General features: G+C 35.7%; 1 protein-coding gene across 1 annotated transcript in view; it reads left to right on the top strand.

Moving 5' to 3' along the window:
* The window catches only part of CC2D2B (coiled-coil and C2 domain containing 2B), a 116,397-nt gene that overhangs the window by 78,439 nt on the left and 12,593 nt on the right, over nt 1–25,365 (top strand). Inside the window, 9 exon segments of the mRNA XM_078151605.1 lie at nt 1,206–1,302; nt 2,167–2,265; nt 4,690–4,872; nt 5,137–5,340; nt 7,254–7,343; nt 16,690–16,803; nt 19,775–19,909; nt 20,100–20,228; nt 24,655–24,713. Of these exon segments, the coding sequence (XP_078007731.1) occupies nt 1,206–1,302; nt 2,167–2,265; nt 4,690–4,872; nt 5,137–5,340; nt 7,254–7,343; nt 16,690–16,803; nt 19,775–19,909; nt 20,100–20,228; nt 24,655–24,713 (1,110 nt within the window).

Below are 25,365 nucleotides of genomic sequence, written 5' to 3'. Positions count from 1 at the left end.
CTCCCACTTTAGTCCAGTCTCACAACCTAGGTATCATCCTTGACTCCTCACTCTCACTTCTTCCTTCCTTCCACACCCCATCTGTTGTCAAATCTCATCCAAGAAATATTGATAAGTGCTTCCCACATGGGGAACCTCCCAGAAACTTGATCCCATCTGCCCTCTTACCTCTTCTTCCCAGGATGCCTGAAGGACAGTCCTACAGCACTTCATAGGTCATTGAAAAGATCAGAGGAAGGAGCTTCATATCTGAGACCTCATTTTAAGGATAGACTTGTAAATACAATAAAACAAAGGACAGTTGCTTGTATCTAGACCCCTACAGACAAGGACAGTAAAAAAAAAAAAGGGAGGAGTGGTATAAGAAACAGTATTCTCTCCTCACTAATTGATAGGTATTTCAAAAGCTGCCAGATCCCAGGCACTAGCCCAGTCTCATTTCTCTACATGTTGATCCCCAATCATTTTGGCTCTTCACACATTGATACTTTATCACTATATTTGATGGTCTTGGTGGCAGCAGCTGCTAACAATCCAGTATCTGATTCCCAGAGTAGCTCACCCGCATAGCTGAGAGGGAAGTAGAGTTCAGCTGCTTCACATCCCTTTCTCTACTCCCAAATGGGAAATAGGAAGTTTTTCTTGAGGACAAAGAAAAAGGAAACAGAGAACTTGAAGTCAGTGCATCCCATCCCTGTCCTCTCCTGAGGCTTCTCCTTCATTATTAGCATTCACTCTCCCAGTCTCCCCAAAAGTGAAAAAAATGGCAATCATCAGAAGCCAAATTATCAGTAAAGGGCGGGGTGAGTTATCATGTTGTTACCTTTCACTTTTTCCAAATCAACATCACACCCCTAGCACCTGGGGAAAATAATAATTCAAATAGTTAAAAGGGCAATATGTGGGCACCAGGATTTTTGTTGGACAAGTAAAATGTGCCATGAGATCAGGTGAGGGAGAGGTTTCTAGCAGGGAGATCTGAGAAGGCTGATGGAGGAGGTGCCATTTGAGCTTGTGTAGTGTGGGTAGAATGTCAACGGGAAGAGATTGAGGAAAAGAGGATACCAAGTGGTTTACTCCCCTACCACATTCCCTGCAATGAAGGAACATGAATACCTGCATGATGCATTATGAATGGCTCTCTTAAGAAAAAAAGGCATTCCTAAGAGGAAGAAACAGTTAAAATATTCCATCCTTTCTTTTAGTTCACCAGGACATGATTACAGCTTCTCAAACTTATCTAAAATAAAAGATAATATATATGTCAACATCTTTGATGAAACTGTGATTGAAAAACATGAGGTAAGGTGTAATACTAATACTATTAATACATTTTAAAATAATTTCCAAGGAAAGCAATCTGAATGAAAACTGATTAGTAGGAGATTGGTTTTGGTGTATCATTAGCCCCATGTCTTCCCTAAAGCATCTCTTTCCCTGTTACTTCCTCTCTGTGCCTCCCTTCCTGGTGTCCCCTCACCCTGATCATTTTTCTTCCTATCTTCTTTGTGTTTACTTCTTCCTCTTCACTTCCTGCTTACTGGCAAAAGCACTAGAGCTAGTTCACCTGGAAGTAGGCTTCCAGGCAGGCTAAACCTGTATGTATCTGGAGGTAACAAAGCAAGCTCACCTCCAGCTTTGTATTCAACAGTCACGTAGCAAAAATTCAAGAGATCAAGATACCACCAAGAAAGCAAGGAGCTGTAGACTTAAATACCTTTGTCATTCTAGATTGAATATTAAAAGGAATATTGTAGGGGCAGCTAGGTGGCACAGTGGATAGAGCACTGGCTGTGGAGTCAGGAGGATCTGAGTTCAAATATGACCTCAGCCACATAATAGCTGTGTGACCCTGGGCAAGTCACTTAACCCCCATTACCTCTGAAATTAAAAAAAAAAGGTAATACTGTTATACACTTTAATGCTTCTCTTCCAAATGTAGAAATTGAGTGCATACTCATTAAGGATAATAGTAGGGAATGAGCAAGCTTTCAATCCACTGAAAGATATATATACTAACATTAGTAATTAATTATATTAATTAGTAATCTATTTTTTTTAAATGTGGGATCAAATTGTTTGCAATTATTGGCAGGGCTAATGAATTATATACTTAAATAGTATATGAATGAATGTATAATAAATCATAATTATTTTTCTTATTAGGATCATTGTCTCAAGGGCTGTAGTGGTCACTCATATATAAGAAAAAATTGGCTTGGATCAGTTATTTTCCCTTTCTCTGCTCTTCTGCAGCAACCAAAGGTATTAACAAAAGATTATTAGACTAAAAATGCCAAATTTAACTTGAGAAAAATATATCTTCCCTTTTTTCTCTTTTTTTTTACTTCAGTTCTCTGATCAGTAAATTTGAAGGAGGCTGAAATGGCAGGAGTATGCTTAGGAATGCCCTGTGTACATGGACACAGTTTGAATTATTTGGCTCTTTTACAGATAAAAGCCATCAATGAAGAATTTTCTCCTCTATGGCCCTTTGAAGGATATATTTCAGAGCTATATTAAGAAATTTAACACTAATGGAATCACAGAAATAATACTGATCTATACTTCCTCTCTATATCTTTCCAAAAATGTTATTTGCGAAGATAGCAGTCAGTGTCAGACCAGTCATCAATTACTTTAATTGATTAGTACATCCTCTTTGGCTGGCCTGATTCTTACTGACAGCTCCTTTAGTACCAGTGAATGCAGAGTCACTGTCCATCTAGCTGCACACCTCTGCTAATTGAATGGACTCAAGGAGAAGGAACTACACTGTAGTCTGAGGACTGAGAGTGTTTGCTGCTGCTCCAAAAAACATTGACGCAACAGACATTTCCAAATCCCTAGGTTACTGCTTAGTGTTTCCCTTACACTATCTTAAAGAACTGTCCAGTCAGTTCCTGGAAGCCACACTCCCAAAAGGTGACCATATAATCCATTCCTTTCCAAAATTCCATACAGTTGCCAGAATCACAACAATTTGCTCTATAAGCATTCTCCCTGAAACCAGACTCTTTTCAGTCCCATCGCTGCACTCCTAGTTCCCAAACCATCCTGAGATTGTACTTTCTGATGCTCCTAAATATGGATCGGGAGAAATCTTAAATGATAGGGAAGAAATCTTCAATAGGGCACACCTGTGTCTCTCTTTTTCCTCTTGGCCTTATAGTCTTTCACATTTGAGACTGAATCCTGGCTTTGCCACCTCCTACTTCTGTGTCCTTTAGCAAACTCCTTACCTTCTCTGACCTTCAGTTTCCTCATCTGTAAAGTGAATGAGTTAGAAAAGACAACCTCTCAGAGAGTTTCCAACTCAAACTTTCTGTCATCGTATATGAACTCCAGGGAAGAGGACCTGGAGTGTCAAAATTTGAGAGATTCCCACCACAAACCATAAGTGGCAGCTCTGTCTGCCATCCTTCCCTGGAGCTCCTGCCACAGTGCCCAGCACCAAAAGGCTAGGGCCTGAGGAACAGTGCTTACTTGCTTCCTTTTTGTCATGCTAACATTTGTCTGGTTTTACAAGTGTGGCCAGGCCTCAGTTTTGAAGTAGCTGGGGAAAGCCTCACTGATGTTCAGTCATGTTAAATTGTATCTCACTCTTTGTGACCCTGTTTGGGGTTTTCTTGGGAAGGGTACTAGAATGATTTGCTATTTCCTTTGCCAACTCATTTTATAGATGAGGAAACTGAGGCAAATAGGGTTCAGTGAATTGCCCAGGGTCACACAGCTAGTAAATGTCTGAGGCCAGATTTGAACTCAGGAAGATAAGTCTTCCTGACTTCAGGCCCAACACTCTGTCTACTATGCTGCCTCTTATTGTTGGGGGGGGGAACTGTTATTAATGACTGAATGTATAAAGTTTTTTTTTCCTATTATAAATATATAATGAACGTGGTTATAAAAAAAAAACTGGTGGTGGTCTTGAACCTAGGGAAGCAAGCAGAGCTGTTGCCACCTAGCCAAGTCATCTCTTAGGGAGCTGATTATGTCAGAGTGTCTTGGTGGACTCTAACAACAAAAACAGAATTTGCATCTGTATTAACATTTGCAAAGCACCTCCACGAGCATTCTTTTGTTTGGTTCTCACAACAGCCCTTTGAGAAAGGCAAGACAGTTGTTGTGATCCTTATTTTACAAATAAGGAAATGAAGAGACTGTAATCAAAGTCTCAGAGCTAATAAAGACATACTCAGGACTCATACCCAGTTCTAGTTCTCTTTCCACTACACAAGCTTCCCATCGCTTCCTTTTATTTTTTTTTTAAACTTTTGCTTTACTCTAGGTCATTATGAGGCCAGCAGCCAAGACACCATATGGGAAGAGCAGCTCTAAGAAGTTGTTCTTCTGGGGGCAGCTAGGTGGTGCAGTAGATAGAGCACTGGCCCTGGATTCAGGAGGACCTGGGTTCAAATCCGGCCTCAGACACATAATACTTAGTAGCTGTGTGACCCTGGGCGAGTCACTTAACCCCATCACCTAGCCAAAAAAAAAAAAGCAGCAGAAGAAGAAGTTGCTCTTCCTGTGAGGATGGAGAAAGCAATTCTCTAAGCGTGGAGTAAGCACAGACTCTTAGGGCTGCCATGTAAATATGTAAGCCTGCTCCTCCTCATGCAAAGGATAGAATTGGGCTTGGACGGTAGTTGGTCACTCATGCATTAGAGGGTATGTTTGATATTCTTTCAGATCAGTGGAACTTTTCAAGTAAATATTCCACCACTTTTGCTTGGATACACTTGGAGTAAGACATATGTCTCACCTAAAGAAGATTACAATGGGCAGAATTTAAAAGAATGTACCTTTTTAAACATTTTTGCTACTATTGAGCCTCAAATATCATCTGTTATCAGTAATACAGAATCTGATAAGGTTGGTTTTTCAAACAGTTATTTTATATGTATCTTCAAGGAGGATGGAAGAGGTATGTAAATTATTTGTTTATAAGTAAATAATTAAAATTATATATAATAATTATACATATAGCAATTAACCTTATATCATACAAATAAATAGTACCTTAGCTTAACTTTTTACCTTTTGACATTTTCTTCTGAGAATAATCTAGGTAGTGATAAATATCTAGATATTGCATGAAAAATTTAAATTATACTTATGTTATATATATGACTGTAGTTTACAGATGAACCAGATATAACACTTTTGCAGAGAGCACAGATTTTCAGAAAAGATTGTGAGGCGATATTTCCAAACAGAAGAATTATTACAACTGTTTTCAATGATGAAGGGGCAAATATCTTAGTAACAAGATATATCAGGGCACTAAATCCACCAAAGCAACTCCTGGATTTGTTTCTCAGTGATTCTAATGCAACACTTGTAAGTGTTATATTTTTAAAATACATAAACTTGTGTGGTGTTAGTTTCTACTACAGTTACAACTTTACTGCTATAATAACTGTGCCCTCAAAGACACATGAACTTTTGATTGCAATCAAAGAAGCAATAAAAAATTATTAAATGCTTACTATGTGCCAGGCACTATGCTTTGTATTATGACAATGACAAAAAAGTACCTTTCCTCAAGGAGCACACATTCTGTCAACAAAGACAATATGGACACATATATGCAAATTATATACAAAATAAACACAAGGGTAGAGGCACTGGCAGCAAGGAGAATAAGGAAGGCTTCATGTAGGAAGAGGTTCTTGAACTGAGCTTTGAAGGAAGCTAGAGAGTCTAAGACATATCAGTGAGGAAGGAGTGTTTTTGAGGAATAAGGGGCAATCTTGAAAAGACAGGAATGGAAGATGGAATGTCATGTTAGAAGCAGCAACAAAGCCAATTTTGGCTAGATTGTGTAGAATCCTAGAAAAGGTAGGTTGGAACCAGGTTGTAAAGGGGGCCTTATAAATGCCAACAGAAGAGTTTGTATCTGATCATAAAATCATCAAAGAGACACTCAAGTTTACTGTGTAGGAAAGTGGCATGGTCAGACCTGTGCTTCAGGAATATTGCCTTGGCAACAGTGTGAGAGATGGATTAGAAAGGAGAGAAACTTGAGCAGGAGCACAGATAGAGGGCTATTGCAAGAGTATAGTTGAAGGAAGATGAGGGCCTAATGAGTTTGATGGCTAAGTGAATAAAAAGAGGTGGATGAATAGGATAGATTGTGGAAGTACAATCAACAAGGATTGGCAACCGATTGGATATGTAGGGTAAAGGAGAATGAAGAATCAAGGATGATTCCAAAGTGAGAGTCCGTGTAAGCTGATAAGGTCAGCATGAAAGAGTTGAGAGAAAGAAGAAGACAGTCCAGGACAGAGCTGTGGGGTATACCCATAACTAGAGGAAAGGATATGGATGATGATTCAGCAAAGGAGACTGAGGAGTCCACATAGGTAAGAGGAGTACCAAGAATAGTGTCACAAAAACGCAAAGAAGAGAGAATGGGAAGGAGAAGAGAGTGATTAACAGTGTCAAAGGCTTCTTGAACAGTCAAGAAGGTTGAAGACTGAGAAATGTTTATTGGATCTAACCTTTGAAACTTTGGTAACTTTGGAGGGAGCAGTTTCAGTTGAATGAGAGGGTTGAAGCTATATTGCATAACGTTGAGAAATGAATAAAAAAAGAGGAAGGGGAGGGAATGAGTAAAGATGGTATCTTCTAGAAGTTTTCTAGAATCTCTTCTCCCTTTCAGAATCTACAGTGAATACAATGCAAATGTTTTCCAGGAAAATGGGGAGCAGAAAAGATTTTTCCATTGGATTTTTATTTATTCCTAATTGGAACTAAGAATTATCTTCTTGCAGTGGCAATCTGGAAGGCCACAGGTTCTAACATGCCTTCATACCACTTTAAAGATAGCATAGAAAATTTCTCTCTCAGTACTAAACTAAAGGCCAGTCCCTGAAGCCGATATATTGACAGATAAATCTTGAAATAGCATTGTGGATACAGGAAACGTAAGAGTGAAGCAATTTCATACAGTATTACTCTTTATTTTCATAATGGAGGAGATATACACTACTCTCTTCCATTCCTCATTTAAACACCCAGAGGGCATCCCTTTGTGGGTATAAATCTCCCTGCTAAAAGTCACATTTTCTAACCTATGATGTAGAAAAACAGACAATAAATATCTTCATAATATATTAAATGAAAACTTAAAATTCACTTATTATGACAGGCATATTTAAGATTGTATAAGATTTTACAACAGACCTATTTTAAATGTGTATTATTGCAATTACATATACTTATATACATTTGTAATATTATGTTTGTAGGACATCATTGCTCGATTTGTATCTTTAATTCCTTGCTTACCAGACACACTGAATGAAAATGATGGTTTTGATATTTGGATGTCACCAGAGGTAATAAGCAGTACATTTCATAATTAAAATTTTTATAAAAATGTATATATGACTTTATATATTCACATATATTTCATATGAATATATGTGAAGAAATTGTGATTTTTGTTAACATAGGGAACTTCATCCACCAAAGCAAATCACAACTCCTCTATGGCATAATAGATCAATTTTAGGTTGTTGCTAAGGCACTGAGAGGTTAAGTGACTTGTACAGGGTCACACAAACTAGTAAGTGTCAGAGGTGAGATTTCAACCCATGTTTCCCAACTCCTGACTCTAAGCTCAGCATTCTATCCAGTATCCTGCTTCTCTCTGACTCTCTTTACCTTCTTTCTTTCTTTTCTCTCTGTCTCTCTGTTTTTCTGTCTCTATCTCTCACATACACACAGACACACACACAGGCACACGCACACACACGCACTTTAAGGTTTTAATATTTACTATTTGTCATTCTTTTTAAATGAGCTTTTTTATTGTACTTCATTTTATGTACAGTGAAAATATGTAATTATTCTTTGGGTATAGATTTCTAGGTCCATAACATCCTATAAAAATCATTGGTTAGGAAGAATTAAAAGCTACTTGAAAAACTGGCAATAGTAGCTCATCAATTTTTAGGTATGGTAAATATTTTCAGTTCTCCAGAGATTAGCATAACTACATAGAATTTTTTTTATTATGGCAGTATTATTGCTCTGTGCTAATCTCTGAAACCTCATATAAATGCTAATGATATGTGGCTATACTCCCCATCTAAAGCAGAACTTAGGACCCTAGAGCTTCTACACATTTTATTGGGAGAATAAGTTTGTATCAAGATAGGTATAAAGGTCACAGATAACCTAGAAGGTCTCCCTTAGACCTGAGCCAATTTCTAGTGGAGGTAAACTACAAGCATGTGATGTGATTCCAAGCTCTAGGAGTGCAGATCGAATAGGTTCGAAATAGAGTAATCTCTCCTAAGCCTTTGGATAAAAGAGAAACATCATGATACATTAGAATTTAGCAACTAAGCTAGAAAAGAAACAATTTTTTAAAAAAATTAAACACCAAAATAGAAATTCTGAAAATCAAGTAAAGATATCAATAAAATTGAAAATGAAATAATCATTGAATTAATGAATAAAACTAGAGGCTGTTTTTCAAAAAAGCAACAAAATAGATAAATCATTACTTAATTTTATTTTTTAAAAAACCCAAAGAGGAAAATCAAATTACCAATATAAAAATGAAAAAGAAAAATTCACAGCAAATGAAGAAGAATGGAAATTATTAGAAGTTATTTCATCCATTAAATGATAATACAACTAGCAAATTAAATGAAATGGGTGAATATCTACAAAACTATAAAATATTCAGATTAACTGAACAAGAAATAGAGAATTTAAACAACCCAATCTCAAAAAAAGAAATCGAACAAGCCATATATTAGCTCCCAAAGGGAAAAAAATAGGATTTACAAGTAAATAATATCAAACATTCAAAGAATAATCATGATATTATATAAACTGAAAAATTGGAAAAGTAGGTATACCACATTTCCTCCATGATACAAATGTGGCCATGATATCTAAACCACGGAAAACCAAAACTGAGAAAGAAAATGACAGACAAATTTCTATGATAAATATTGATGTAAAAATTTTAAATAAAATATAGCAAATAGAGTATAGCAACATATCACAAAGATTATACAGTATGACTAAGCTGGATTTGTAAAAGGAATATAGGGCTGATTCAAAAGAATATCGTCAGCAAAACAGGCCATATTAATTGCAAGAACAATAAAAAGTAAATGATTATACCAGTAGATGCAGAAAAAGCTTTTTTACATCCATTCATATTTTTAAAAAAAATACTAGAAAACAGAAATAAATTGATTTTTCTTTAACATGATAAGTAGTATCTATCTAAAATCAAAAGGCAGCATTATGTATAATGGAAATAAACTAGAAGCTTTTCCAACTTGATCAAGATAAAGCAAAGATATCCATTATAACTATTAATATTTGATATAGTATTTGAAATACTAACTATAAGACAAGAAAAATAAATTGAAGAAATAAACAAAAGCAAAGTAGAAACAAAATTACTGATTTTTGCAGATGATATAATGGTTTGTTTAGAGAACTCTAGAAAATAAAATAAAAATTCATTGAAGAAATAACTTCAACAATATTGTAAGATATAAAATAAATCCACATATGTTATTAGCATTTTTGTATTGCCACCAAAACCCATATTAGTGATTTTGTATAAGAAGACTCAAAAGAAAAAGAAATGAAAGAAAGAAAGTGAAAAATAGCCTGCTTCAGTCTTTATTCAATCAACATCAGTTCTTTCTCTGTAGGTGGATAGTATGCTTTATCATTAGTCCTTTGGGATTGTCTTGGATTATTGTGTTGCTGAGAAGAGCTAAGTCATTCATAGTTCTTCAACGAACAATATTGCTCTTACTGTGTACAACATTCTCCTGGTTCTGCTCACTTCACTTTGCATCAGTTCATGTAAGTCTTATCATGTTTTTCTGAAATCATCCTGCTTGTCATTTCTTATAGCCCAATAATATTTTATTACAATCATATGCCACAATTGATGGGCATCCCTTTGATTTCCAGTTCTTAACCACCACAGAAAGAGCTGCTGTAAATGTTTTTGTACAGATAGGTCCTTTCCCCTTTTTTTGGATGTCTTTGAGATGTAGACTTAGCAGTGGTATTGCTGGATCAAAAGGCATGCATAGTTTCATAGTCCTTTGGGCATAGTTCCAAATTGCTCTCCAGAATGGTTGAATCAGTTCACAACTCCACCAATAGTGCATTAGTATCCCAGTTTTCCTGTACATCCCATCCCCTCCAACATCCAACATTTTCCTTTTTTGTCATATTAGCCACTGTGATAGGTATGAGGTGGTACCTCAGAGTTTTAATTTTAGGTTTTTAAAAGATATATTCATTCTTTAAAAAAAAAAAACAGCTGAAATTTGGATATATTGTAATATGAGGTGACAATAGTACCTTAGCCTCATACTTATAGTAACAAACCCTGAAAAGTATAGGCTCATAGATTAGAGCTGCAAGGTACCTTACAATCTGTGTTCATGACAAAGATGAGTTGGGCTATTGTGATACTGAATGCATTTCAGCATGAAATGTATTTCCTTCAAAACTATGCTCAAAAGAGACATTCTACATGAAGTCTTTACTGAACCTTCCCCCACTCCAAATCTTTCAGACATGTTGCTATTTCAAACTAACATTTATCAAGCACCTATTATGTACAGATTAAGCCCACTTGGATCACTGTCTTGTCGTGGTGGAGGGGCTTGCATAGCACAATGAAGCTGAGTGATGCTGTTCAGGATTCCCCAAGATGGACACATCATAGTGGAGAGTTCTGACAAAAGGTGATCCACTGGAGAAGGAAATGCCAAACCACTTTGGTATCTTTGCCAAGAAAACTCTATGGATAGTACTAAAATGATAAAAGAGATGACATCGGAAGATGAGCCCTGTAGGTATCCAATACACTACTGAAGAAGAGTGGAGGACAGTCAAAAATGAAAGAATGATGGCTGTTCAAATCGAGGCAAACCAACATCACAGTAATACATGTCTGTGCTCCAACCACTGATACCAAAGAGGCCAAAGTTGACCAATTCTATGAAGATATACAACATCTACAAATAACATTTTAAAAAAAGATGTCACATTCATCGAAGGGGATTAGAATTCTAAAGCAGGAAATCAAAAGATAATTAGAATAACAGGAAAGTTTGACTTGTAGTACAAAATGAAACAGGGCACAGACGAATAGAGTTTTGTCAAGATAACACACTGGTCACAGCAAACACTTTTTCAATGACCCAAAAGGTGAGTCTACAGATGGACATTATGAAATGATCAATATCAAAATCAGATTGATTGTATGCTTTGAAGCCAGAGGTGGAGAAGCTCTATACAGTATAGTTTAAACAAGACCCAGAGTTGACTGTGGCTCAGATCATGAGCTTCTTATTGCAAAATTAAGACAAATTGAAGAAAGTAGGGAAAACCATCAGATCATATAAGTATGATCTAAATTACATCCCTTATGAATATGAAGTGGAGATGATGAATAGATTTAAGGGATTAGATCTGGTAGATATAATACCTGGAGAACTATGGACAGAGGTTCACAATATTGTACAGGAGGCAGCAACAAAAAACATTCCAAAGAAAAAGAAGAGCAGGAAAGCAAAAACTGATGAGACTTGATGAATAGCTGAGAAAGAAGAAAAGCAAAAGGAAAAGATATACCCAACTGAATGCATAATTCCAGAGAATAGCAAAGAGAGATAAGAAGGTTTTTTAAAATAAGCAATGCAAAGAAATAGAAGAGAATAATAGAATAGGAAAGACGAGATCTCATTGAGACAATTAAAGATATCAAGGGAACATTTCATGCAAAAATTGGCGTAATAAAAGATAAAAATGGTACAGACTTAATAGAAGTAGAAGAGATTAAGAAGAGGTGGCAAAATACACTAAAGAACTATACAAGAAAAATCTTAACATCACTGATAACCACAATGGTGTGGTTACTGATCTAGAGCCAGACATCTTGAAGAATTAAGTGAAGTAGGCCTTGGGAAGTATTGCTAGCAATAAGGCTATTGGAGGTGATGGAATTCCAGCTGAGCTATTTAAAATCCTAAAAAATGATACTGTTAAAGTGCTGCACTCAATATGCCAACAAATTTGGAAAATTCAACAGTGGCCACTGGATTGGAAAAGATCGGGTTATGTTCCAATCCTAAAGAAAGGCAAAGCCAAGGAATGTTCAAACTATCAAACAATTGCAGCATTTCACCCACCAGCAAGATTGTGCTTAAGATTCTGCAAGCTAGGCTTCAGCAAAATGTGAACTGAGAATTACCAAAAAAAAAGCAGGCTGGTTTTCAAGGAGGCAGAGGATCTAGAGACCAAATTGCCAACATTTGCTGGATTGTGGAGAAAACAAGGGGGAGTTCCAAAAAAACATCTACTTCATTGAATACACTAAAACCTTTGACTGTGTGGATCACAACAAAATGTGGCAAGTACTCAAAGAGATCATCTTACTTGTCTCCTGAGGAACTTGTCTGCAGGCCAAGAAGTACAATTAGAACCAAACATGGAACAACTGATTGGTTTAAGATTGGAAAAGGAGAACAACAAGGCTGTATATTATCACCTTATTTATTTAATTTCTGTGCGGAGTACATCATGCAAAATGCCAGGCTGGATGAATCAAAAGCTGGAATTAAGGTTGCTGAGAGAAATGTCAACAATCTCAGCTATGCAGATGATACCACTCTGGTGGCAGAAAGTGAAAGGGAAGAGTGTAAAAGCTGACTTGAAGCTTACACCAAAAAAACTAAGATCTTGGCAACTGGTCCCATCACTTCCTGGCAAATAGAGGAAGAAGGGGGCAGCTAGGTGGTGCAGTGGATAGAACACCAGCCCTGGATTCAGGAGGACCTGAGTTCAAATGTAGCCTCAGACACATAACACTTAGTAGCTGTGTGACCCTGGGCAAGTCACTTAACCTCATTGCCTAGCCAAAAAAAAAAATAGAGGGAGAAGAAGTAGAAGTAGTATCAGATTTTATATTTTGGGGCTCAAAGATCACTAAAGACAGCAACTGCAGCCATGAAATTAAAAGATGCTTGCTCCTTGGAAGGAAAACTATGGCAAATCTGGACAGCATACCATAAAGCAGAGACATCACTTTGACAACACAGGTCCAAGTGGTCAAAGCTATGGTTTTTCTAGCAGCAATGTATGGCTATTAAAGTTGGACTGTGTAAGGAAAGCTGAGTGCCACAGAATCAACACTTTCAAATTGTGGTGCTAGAGAAGACTTTTGAGGGTCCTTGAACAGCAAGGAAATCAAATAAGTCAATACTTAAAGAAATTAATTCAGGCTATTCACTGGAAGGTCAAATACTGAAGTTTAAATACCTTGGCCACATAATGAGAAGACAGGACTTGTTGGAAAAGACCCTGATGTTGGGAAATATTGAAGGCAAAAGGAAGCTGAGATGGTTAGATAGTGTCATGGAAACAATGAACATGAACTTGGACAGATTTCAGGAGATAGTGGAAGATAGAAGGGCCTGGTGTGCTATGATCCATGGAGTCGCAAAGAGTCAGACATGACTGAACAACAATGTACAAGGCACTGTGCTAGGAGTTGTGGATGCAAAGATAGAACAAAAATATTCCTTGCCCTCAAGGAGCATGTGATCCATTGAGGTGTATAACATGTAAACAGGTAAGTTTATATTCAATAATTTGAGGAGGAAGTGAGCATTAACAATGTGGTGGAGCGGAAAACTTCCAAACTGTGAGGGGTATGAGACCCTCTGAAGGGGCATATAAATGGCCAAAATTGGTAGATATTTTCAAGGATAACTCCTACATAAATACATCCACCTTTTTTAAATCAAAGCAATGTACACATCAGAGTTAACAAAAGTGAGGTTAATACCGTGAATCTGCTCTGACAAGGATGAAGGATGAGGACAGAGAAAAACCATACAATTTGGCAATTTAAGAGATCATTGGTTACTTTTGAAAGAGCAGTGATGGAATAATGAGCTAGATTGCAAAGGGAATCAAAGATATATTATTGGGAAACACCTCAGCTTTCTTGTCCCCAAATACTTCCAAAGGATTTGAGCTCAGAGGAAATAAAATGCTATTTTTCTTAGTGATAATGTTGAAGATGAAACATTCATTTTATAACAAAAATTCCCTTGAAATCTGCTGTGGTTGATATTTTGGGGAAAACTACATAAAGCAATGTAAGGTCCTCAAATTCATACTCTGACCCAGAAAGATAAAATTATTTATGAAAATACTGAGCAAAACTGAGATGCTATTTGCTTATTGAAATATTCCTCTTCTCTTTAACAACCACATAATTCTGTGAAGCCGGATTTTCTTTATATACTTCAAGCAAAACACATGTCAAAACCAACTGAATGTAGAAGCAGATAAGAAAATCCAGCTGTCTTCTATTGAGCCAGACATTAAAGAGATTTGTAAAAATATGTAAAACAATGCCAGTTTTTTCACAAAATTTTTTGTTTTAGTTATTTCCATAAAATATATTTACGTGTGACAAGTTTATTATTGTCTTTTAAAAATGAATAAATATTTTAAAATTTTATCAATTTTAATTTCTAACACAGTAAATATGAATAGATATAATTCACATAAACCAAAGCTGTTTGGTGTCCTCTAACAATGTAAAGAGATCCTGAGACCAAAAAGTTTGAGAACCACTGAAAGAAAAGGAAATAAACACCTACTTAAACTTAAAGCACCTACTAGAGATATATAAAGAAACAATTCACATTTTATTTTAAAGACCTAGGTATTTCCCTAATTGATACATGGTCAAAAGATATAAACAGGCAGTTTTCAGAGCTGTCTATAGGTATATGAAAAAAATGCTCTGAATCACTATTGATTAGAGAAATGCAAAGTAAAACGACTCTGAGGTACCACTTCACACTTATCAGATTGGCTAATATGACAAAAAGGAAAATTATAAATGTTGGAGATGTGAGAAAATTGGAATACTAATGCATTGTTGGTGAAGTTGTGAACTGATCCAACCAGTCTGGAGAACAATTTAGAACTATACCCAAAGAGCTACAAAACTGTTCATACCCTTTGATCCAGCAATATCACTACTAGATCTGTATCCCAAAGAGATCATAAAAAATGGGAAAAGACCCACATGTACAAAAATATTTATAGCAGCTCTTTTTGTGGTGGCAAAGAATTGGAATTTGAGGAGATGACCATCAGCTGGGGAATGGCTGAATGAGTTGTGGTCTATGAATGTGATGGAATACTATTGTGCTACTAGAAATGATGAACCAGCGGATTTCAGAAAAACCTGGAAAGATTTACATGAACTGATGCTGAGTGAAGTGAGCAGAACCAGGAGAACATTGTACATAATAACAGCAACATTGTGTGATGATCAACTTTGATAGACTTAGCTCCTCTCAGCAATGCAGTGATCTAAGACAATTCCAAAAGGCTCATGATGGAAAATGAGAAAGAACATCCAGAGAAAGAACTATGGAATCTGAATGCAAATCGAAACATACTGTTTTCTCTTTTTTTTGTTTTTTCTTTCTCGTGTTTTTTTCCTTTTCGTTCTGATTCTTCTTTCACAACATGACTAACGTGGAAATACATTCAATATGATTGTACATGTATAACCTATATCACATTGTATGCTGTCTTGGGGAGGAGGGAAGGGAGGGAGGGAGAGAGAAAAAAATCTGGAACTCAAAATCTTATAAAAGTGAATGTTGAAAACTATCTTTACATGTAATTGGAAAAAATAAATACTATTAAGTGGAAAAAATAAGGTGCTATATATATATATGCTTAAAATAAACCTTTTTTTTAAAAAAAAGACATAGGTATTTCTAAATATGAATGGATATAAATTGATAATGAACTCATTTGCCATGGACAAGTATGATACATTTGGTCTTATTCCATCTGAACAAGAGAGGCTAGTAGATTTATCTTTTAACAGCATGTTGAAAACATGGAATTGAACCTGAAAATATTATGTTTTGGCTATGAATATGGTTTATCAAACAAAGTGGTACAAATTTTACTACTACTGTTCAAAACATTTTATTTGTGTGAAATAGGATTTTCTTTTGGAGCTGTTATAAAAAATGTCCATTTTGATTAATGATTAAAATAGAAATATAAGTAACAGTATCATCATTGATACTACTTTGAGCCAAAAAAAGTCCACATATGATATGATAAAATTTTTATTATTTTGGTTATTTGTACAAATTATAAATATTTTAAATTATTAATGATTTTATCAGTAAATATATTTGTATTATATTATTATACTGAGTGTTTCAAATTTGTGTGTTGTTTAAAATTTTTATAAATTCTTTATTTTATCTGAATAAAATACAAGCTGAGGGAGTTATTTGTATAGAGAGCTTAGTAAAAAATGCACGAGAATGACAGTTATTTTTGGTTAAAAATAAATTTTGGGACAAGGTGTTACTCATTAAAGTTTAGAAACCACTGCCACAGGAATTGGCACATGAACTGAGCTTTTAATGAAGGGAAAGCGTCTAAGAGGTGGATGTAAGGAGGGAGCTTGGCAAAAATAAGTGGAAGTTGGAAATAATTTTCCTATTTAACACTTGTAAAAAATACCAACCTTAGTAATAAATGTGATAAGTGGGGCTTGGGGGCATTTTTGGTATATTCTAGCTACATGGTTGTACTACTCTTTATTTTAATATGCCTTAGCATTGCATCAATTTAACTATTGGAAACAAAGAAGAACATGCAATACTTTTGTGTAACTACTTCCTATATTTTGGAAAGAAAGCCTGGGTGCTATTGGGAACATCTACGTTAGAAGTAAGTATCCATTTTTAACTATCCATTTTTAAATGTACTATAGATGGTGCAAAAACCTTATCAAGTCCTTTTTCAGGTCTTGATGTAAGATATCTCTCCCTTCCCGCCCCCACCCCCCGCCATTTAATTTTTCTCTAAGTAACTGTATGAACAAATAATTCTTGGTTTTTTTTTTATCCAAACCTGTTATTTCATTGTATAGGGAACTCTTGCTACAGAAAATCCCACTCCCAATGAAGATTGGCTGTGATTTAGAGTCCTAGAGAATTACCTCAGACACTAGGGAGTTAAGACACTGGGAATTTGCCCAGGGTCACACAGCTAGTAGGTGTCAGAGTTTCTAAGGTCAGCTCTGTATTTACTATACTGCACTGCCTCCATGGTTGATTGGTGCCCCTATTTTTGACTCAATACCACCTCTTTAATTTAATCTGTTATTATTTATTTGTATATCCTATTTCTTTCAGCCTTTGCCAAGCACAGCCTTTTTCTGGTATTATAAAACTTGAGGATGATATCTATGTCTAGCTATATGTGTCATAATTTCAATTATATCATCTTTCCAAGACCAAAGCTAATTTTAGTTATCCTCCTGAGGTAACATGGTATAGTAGAAAAAGTACTGAATTCATAGTCTGGGTTCAAATCCTGGCTTTGCTACTTACTATCTCTATGGTCTTAAACAAAGCAATTAATTTCCCTGAGCTTCATTTTCTTCTTCAATAATGTTATTGTATTAGGTATTATCCAAAGTCCCTTCCAATTCTAAATCTTATAAAATTTCTGTAGCTCAATCATATCTGTCTTAAGGTGTGGCAACCTTGTTGCCAATCACTCTTGTCCTTTTTAAAAATTCTACTATAATCATAACTCTTATTGCCTTCATCTTCCATACTTCAATGTATCTGTGATCTTATGGGCATGAATATTCCCTCCAGTGGGCTAGATCATAACACATCCACAGTTTCATTTTGTATAGATCTTGTCAATGACCCCTTGTAAATCTTTGACCTCCTGTAATTTTTATATGCTGGGATCAATAACAGCTGTGCTGTCCATTTTCTGTCCTTTACTGTTACTACATGATTAGCTCACTCTCTTTTCTGGCCATTTCTCTCTGATAATGTCCTTTATGAGGCTTCTCTCAATGAAGCTTTGTTTTGCTCATCATGTGTCTTTGGGTGACCCACAAGTTTAATTCTATAGACTGTGGTATTCCATGACTAGTAGCCGTGCAGCATCACCAGAATAGTGCTATTGAGGCTGAGAGGTTACATTAAAAGCACTGCACTAAATACCAAATGCAGTTCAGGTCATTTTCCTTCTATTTAGTTCTATTTAGTCCTTCTATTTCCTTCTATTCAGGCCTAATTTGTTGTCCATCCACAGTGTCTGTTCAGGACAAATGGACAAGCTCTACAGGTTGGCCATCTAATTGAATGTCATGCTTCAGATTATAGGCATTCTTCATCCACCTCTGTTTTCCTTTGTGGACCGTTATGCTGAACTCAAATGATGATGGGTTTCCTTTAGACAGTTTTGGTACTTAACGAAATCAGCACAATGTCATTGGCACAAAGGATCATTTGAAGGACATTATTATCTATTATCTTTCTCCACACCTAATTATTTCAGGGTGTCACAGTTTGTCAGCTGATGGCCCCAGTAGTAACACTGAGTTAGCAGTAGTTAGCTGAGAAAGCTAGTTTCCTAGTTTTCTTTTCCTCTCTATATTTTTAGCTGCCACCAGATGGCAGCAGATATAAGAAGGCAGATAGGTTTTGAGAAAAAAAAATACAATCATGCTCCCAAACTTTTTCTTAACCATAAGTTCTGTGGAACTTGATTATTAATTAAAGAGCTACTATAATAAAATGTGTCTGCAGAGTAAAAAATAAAATAAAATTCTGTTTTACAAAAAAAGTCTCTCCATGACTACTTTGTGTCCTTAGCATCTGGCACGGTACTCATATAATTTCAGTATTTTGGGGCAGCTACATGGTGCAGTGGATAGAGCACCAGCCCTGGAGTCAGGAGGACCTGAATTCAAATGTGACCTCAGATACTTGACACTTATTAGCTATGTGACTCTGAGCAAGTCATTTAACTCTGATTGCCTCGCAAAAACAAACAAAAAGAATTGCAGTATTTTAGCATTGGAAGGGACATTAAAGGCAATTTAATCTAACCTGTATCTGGAAAAGAATCACCACTGCACTATTCCTGATAAGTGAACATCCGTCTTCTTCTCGGAGGCCTTTAATAAGAGTAAACTCCCAAAGAAGCCCATCCTACTTTTTGATAGCTCTAATTATAAACAAAAATTTTTTTCTGACATAAAGCTAAAATTGTCTCTTTATAATTTCTACTCTTGGTTCTTCCTTCTGGGGCCAAATAGAATAAATCTAATCCTTCCAGGTGACAGGCTTCAAATATTTGAAGACTGCTACCATTTTTCACCCTTACTCTTCTGTTCTTCAGGCTAAACATCCCCTGTTCTTTCAACCAACCCTCATCTGGCATATGTGTATTCATGGCCTTTTATTATTCTGGTTACCCTCCTCTGGACACTCACAGTTCTTCTTAGATCGTGGCATCTATAGTAGAATACAACACTCCAGATGTAGTTTGAGCAAGGCAGAATACCAAGGGACCATTATTTCTTTTCCTTAGAAATGATAGCATGACTTCCCTCCCCCTTTTGTAATGTATACTAAACTTGGCTTTCTCTGAGTCTCACAACAGCTTCTGCAACCTTATTTTGGTCAAAGGTTCTCTAATCTGACTGCTCATCTATCAATCTGTCGAGGTTCTTTTCTCTGCTTCTTTGAGAAACACATCCTTTCATCTTTAGCAGAAAAAGGTATCACATGCTGTTTATAAATGTGACATCTAGAATGAACTCAAGCAATCACTAATAAAGTATGTTGTTGGGGGTGGGATTTCCCTTTTTTTTTTTTTAATCACATAGGGGCAAGTGGCTTATGTATTAACTCAAGAAACTGATGAATATTTACTTTGGAATCCATTGACTGGGCAATCTCATAAGCAGTTTGATCCATTTTGTCCCCTGCAAAGTGCTGACTGTTTGTTTGATAATGAAAACGTAAGTCTGTTTAAAATGTTCAAATTTAAGGACCAACTGATGTTTTGACCTAATAATCTCCAAACCTTAGATGGTTTTGTAGGGCCCTGACACACTCCTGAGGATTCTTGTCTACTGCTTCCTCTATCACTGCCAGCACCTGACTGCTCCTATGGGGTCTCCTCTGACTTGTATGTTAATATTTTAATAGGTCTGGTTTAACATTCAACATAACAGTACACCAATGTCTGTACATTTTGACAATTCAAGAGAAAGCTCCTGGAAACAACTGCTTCCCAAAAATATTCAAATTCAGTGGATGAAATCAGAAACTGCACAGGTAAAGCACATTTTCAAAATGTACCTATGTGAGAATTGCCACCAATCCTAATATTTGTTATTGCAAATAGCATGCAATTATTTTGCATATGTGCATGATTAATTATATTCAAAAGCTGCTTTCCTCTGCCATTAAGCACATTGTTAGACTACCTTCCATCACCTCCCTCTGCCTCAGAAGGAGAGGGATATCAGGAGGGAACATTTCAACACAGCTAAATGGTATGTCTTCAGCTTAATATTAGTTCAAATAAAACATAATTAGTACAGTAAATCTATTTACAATCTATCCCACATAATTATTTTGGAAAAATGCTTTGTAAAACTTAAAACAAAATGTGATTATAAGTTGTCATTATTCTTATCTATTGGTATAAAAATCATTTAATGAATTCCAATATAACATATAATTTAAATAATCCCTTCTACTAGCTCAGAAAATTGAGAACTGACTAGAAACATTTTTCACTTGTCTCAAAAAATTTATTAGGGATTTAATTTGTATTTCTGTAGAAAAAAAATTGCATATAGCTAATTATGTCTTTTTTAAAGAGATAATAATCAAAGATCATCACATTGACATAGATTCACATAAATAGAACATAAGGAAATAAAATAAAAGACATTGAACATATGTAAATGCATAATAAAGTATTTTTGTAATAAATAGGTGAAAGGTAAGTATATTCTAGGTCTAGAGATGGAAAGCCTCCATGAAAGTGCCTAAGTCAGAGTAAATGAGGTGAGGAAAACAATTAAGCTTCAGAAAATTCATCTGAGAAGACTTCATGGGAGAGAGGAAGGAATGGCTGAATTTAGGAGTTTTCCTAATTGTGAGAAAAATATTTTGTGGAGAAAAAATATTTGGGGTCTAGGACTGCTTTAGACGAGGCTAGAAATTGAGAATAAAATGAGATGAAAAAGATTTTTGAATAGGCATGTTTATGATTTGAATAGGAATGAAAGGGTTAAAGAGATTAGGCTATGACAAAGGGGAAATGAAGTGGAGTATGGAGCTTGGATTGAACCTATAAGGAAATTGTTTTAGGGCTTTAATAATAAATTCTATTTTACAGATGTTGCAGAAGTAGGAATGCTTTATTGATAATTTACTCCCCTGAGGAAATTTGACTCCTCTAATAACAATAACTTATAACACATTATAATATGAAAATTTAGGTACTTTATTGTTTGATCTAAAGGCCATTACAAATCTTCCAGAAGAAAGTATACACAGTGTGACATTTTAAAAAAGGTTTCAGATAGAATCATTAGAATGAATTTGAATGAATTCATGTCTCCCCAATTACCACTCCTCTAAAAAAAGGTCTTGATCATTCTGATCTATCCTGTCTCCATCCCATCACTCTCATCTTTACTGCTAAACTTCTTGAAGAAGTTGTCTACTCCTGATTACTCCATTTCCTTAATAACCACTTTCTCTCCAACCCTTTGCAATATAATTAGTCCTTATCACAGTCTTGAAATTACTGTTAGTAAGGTCATGTAAGACCTCCAAGTTACAGAAAAACCTTTATTCAGTCATTCTTCTTGACTCTTCTTAACACTCTCGACCAACCCCTCCTATGGAGTATACTTCCCTTTCTTAGAATCAGAGATTCCACATACTCCTATACATGTCTAATAGTTCCCTTTCTCCCTTATGTGCTGAGTTGTCATTCTCTTCCAAACCCCTTAATGTCAGTATTCCCTAAAGGTCTATCTTTAGCCATCTCTTTTTTACTCTTTTCATGCCATATCTCCTTTGGCAGTTTCATTCACTCACATGGCTTTAGCACCATCTCTATGCAGATGACTCCCAGATCTGTAGTTCTAGTTCTGACCTCTTGTCCGAGTTCCAGACATGTATCCTTAGGTAAACAATGCCTTTAGGACACTGCCAACTGATTGTCCTGTTGTCCTCAAAGTCAGTCTGTCTATATCTGAACTTATTATCTAGCCCCTTAAACCTCTACCTCCCTTCTTAATTCATTATTTCTGTCTTTGGCATCACCATTCACTAGGAGTCCCACATTTATAGCTTTGGCATTATCTTTCACTCTTCCTTTTCCCTCTGCTCTCACACAACTGACCAGAATCATGGAATCAAGGAATATCAGAGTTGGAAGGTACTCCAGAGGCCATCTAGATCAACTCCTACACAACAAGAATCTGTTCTACAAAATGCCTGATAAGAGGTTATACAGCCTTTGCTTAAAGACTTCTAATGAAGGGGAACACATTGCACAGCATACAGATTTTTCTTATTCTGTCTTTAGATAAGGAGGTTTTTCTCCCATGGAGCTGAAATCTACATCGTTACAGCTTCTGTTCATTGATCCTGATTCTGACCTCTGGGGCCAAGCAAAATGAGTCAAATCTGTCCTCTCCATGATAGCCCTTCATGTACCTGAAGAATATTCTTATGTCCCTACTGAGTCAAAACATCCCCATTTCCTTCAGCTGATCCTCACATGGCATGAAATCCTTCACCAAATCAGTCACTCTGTTCTGGACATTCTTTAGCTTATTAATTTGTTTCCTAAAATGTAGTTCTCAGAACTATACTTAGTATTATAGATGTGGCTTTCCCAGACAAGGTGTAGAGGAAATATCTTCTCTCTCATTCTGGACTCTGTGTTGCAATTGAAAATAGCATTGTGTATTTCGAAGGGTTGTATCACTCTAAGGACTCATATTGAGCTTATAATCCACTAAAATTACCAGGTATTTTCCTCAATAACTACTGTCTAGCAACATTTCCCCCATATTGGATTTATGTTGTTAATTTTTAGATCAAATTTATTATTTGACATTTATGCCTATTCAGTTTCATCCTTTTTTAAATTTTGTGCAACAATCTAGCCTGTCAGGGTCTTTTCTCTATTCCAGTTCTGTCATCCAATATGATAGCTATTGATTCTACCTTTGTGTCTTCCATAATTTTTATAGTCATATTATCCAAGTCATTGATAAAAATGTTCACCTGCATAAGACTAAGGACAGACTCCTCCAGTGCTGCAATTGAAACTTCTATGTCATCACCAAAACATTAATAAATACTGTTTGGGTTCATGAAATTCAGCATGGGAAACTTAGGTGGTACAGTGGTTAGACCACTGGGCTTAGAATCAGGAATACTCATCTTTATGAGTTCAAATCCAGCCTCAGACTTTTACTATCTGGGTGACCTTGGGCATGTCACTTAATTTGCCTTAGTTTCCTCATCTATTTCTATCCATCTGTCCATCCATTATCATTCCTCCATTTGAGCTTGAGAAGGAAATGGCAAACTACCCCAGGATCTTTGCCAAGAAAACCCCAAATGGGCTCACAAAGAGTCGGACACAACTGAAATGACTAGGTAAACAATGTATATAGCATTTTCTTATCTATCAGTTTAACATCTCTATAAAAAAGGGGCATGATGTTTGTCCAGAATGACCTGCTTTTCATAAAGCCATGCTGGCAATTTGTGATCAGTGCTTCCTTTTTTTTTCAGATGTTCATTTATCATTTCTTTAATAAGAAATTCTAGATTTTTGCCAGGAATTGAAGTTATGCTCACTAGACTTTTTTTCATCTCTAGCCAGTCTCTTTTTTTTTCTTGAAAATCCACACATTTGCTTTTCCTTAGTCCTGTAGTATCTCTCTTATTCTCCATGATCTTTCAAATATTATTGCTAAACATCAGCTCACTCCAAATGTAGGGTGCATGTCAGACTATATCAAGCTTTCCTCTCCTCTGTCATGAATTCTAAGATGAAATAATTGCTTCTCATGATTTCTACTTTAGCAGCCAGTTCCTCCTTGTTTAGAAGAAGCAAGTCTCCAACTGCTGTTCCCTTCTTCTTTTGGAAAGATAAATTATTTTTGACAGAGCAAGAACTCTAATTGATGTCCAGATGATAAAAATTTCCCATTAGTATTATATCATGTTTCCCTGCCAGGCTTGTGATAGGTTTACCAATTTCCTGGTTCCTCCTCTTATCCGGGTTGTCTATAGTCCAGAAAAGTATAATTTCATAAGTATAGAACATAAACGTACATATAACACTACTTAAAACTCCAGGTCAGTTTTGAGTCCTGTGGTTTTAGTTAAACTCAAAGTCCAAGGTGGAATCCATGAAGTATGCCAAATGCAAACACTAGGCCACTCTAACTAAGTATTTACTCTCTTATTCTATTCCATTTCTGGCCAAATGGATAAACAATATAGAAGTTAAAGATAATCTTTTCATCTAAATTCTATGTATGGTAGGCTGTTTTGACATACCTTTGTGCCCTCCATAATTTTTATAGTCATGTACCTATATTGCCATATGTAGAATCACTTTGTTTCTGGGGTGAAACACACTTAAAATGCTTACAATATAAAGGTTATCTTGTAGTATGTTTCCTAATCTTTCCAGTTTTCTCTGTTACAGCCTAAGGAGATACTGTATTTTGATACTAACAAAAGTATGGTGGAAGATTTAAAAAACAGGTATGACCCTTTGGGAATGTTACAAACTACCATTCATTATTTTCTGGAAGTTGTTTATTAGACTTCTTTATCACACACAACTAAGTAAGAGCATTTTACAAGCCTGTGGTGATTTATGTTCTGTCCAACCATGTATTTCTTAATGTATACAGCAGTCAATTAAATTAAAATCATCAAACATTTGTTAGGTGCCTACTATGTGCAAGGCACTTATTGCTCACAATTCCAGGGATAGGGAATGACCTATATAAACATTTTGAGGCAGAAAAGGACAGGAATAGAACAATCATCGTTGTACAGTAGTTTGGCTGGAATATGGAGAATATGAGTGGAAGGAGCATGAAATAAAGCTATATAATAAGGTCATGATTTATTTCATATGTATTTATACATAAACATACCTATATATTAATATTATATAGTTATATATATGTACAAATATAGACCAAGTTAAACAAAAATACTCCTTATAGCACACCTGACATTTCTCATGAAAATCATGGGCCATTCTAAAGTCAATACTGAAGCTTTGTAACCAGGTCATAATTTTTTTAAAAATAGGTATGTACTATATATCTTACACGATTGTAAAATAACTGGGTCTTTAAAATGCTAAAGACAAAATTTTAATGATCATTTATTTCTTAATATT

This window comes from Phascolarctos cinereus, unplaced genomic scaffold (assembly GCF_003287225.1).
Source record: "Phascolarctos cinereus isolate Bilbo 61053 unplaced genomic scaffold, phaCin_HiC Scaffold_3;HRSCAF=262, whole genome shotgun sequence".
In the NCBI taxonomy this organism is placed as follows: domain Eukaryota; kingdom Metazoa; phylum Chordata; class Mammalia; order Diprotodontia; family Phascolarctidae; genus Phascolarctos; species Phascolarctos cinereus.
Note: the sequence above shows the minus strand (reverse complement) of the source record. Positions and strands in the feature narration are given on the sequence as shown.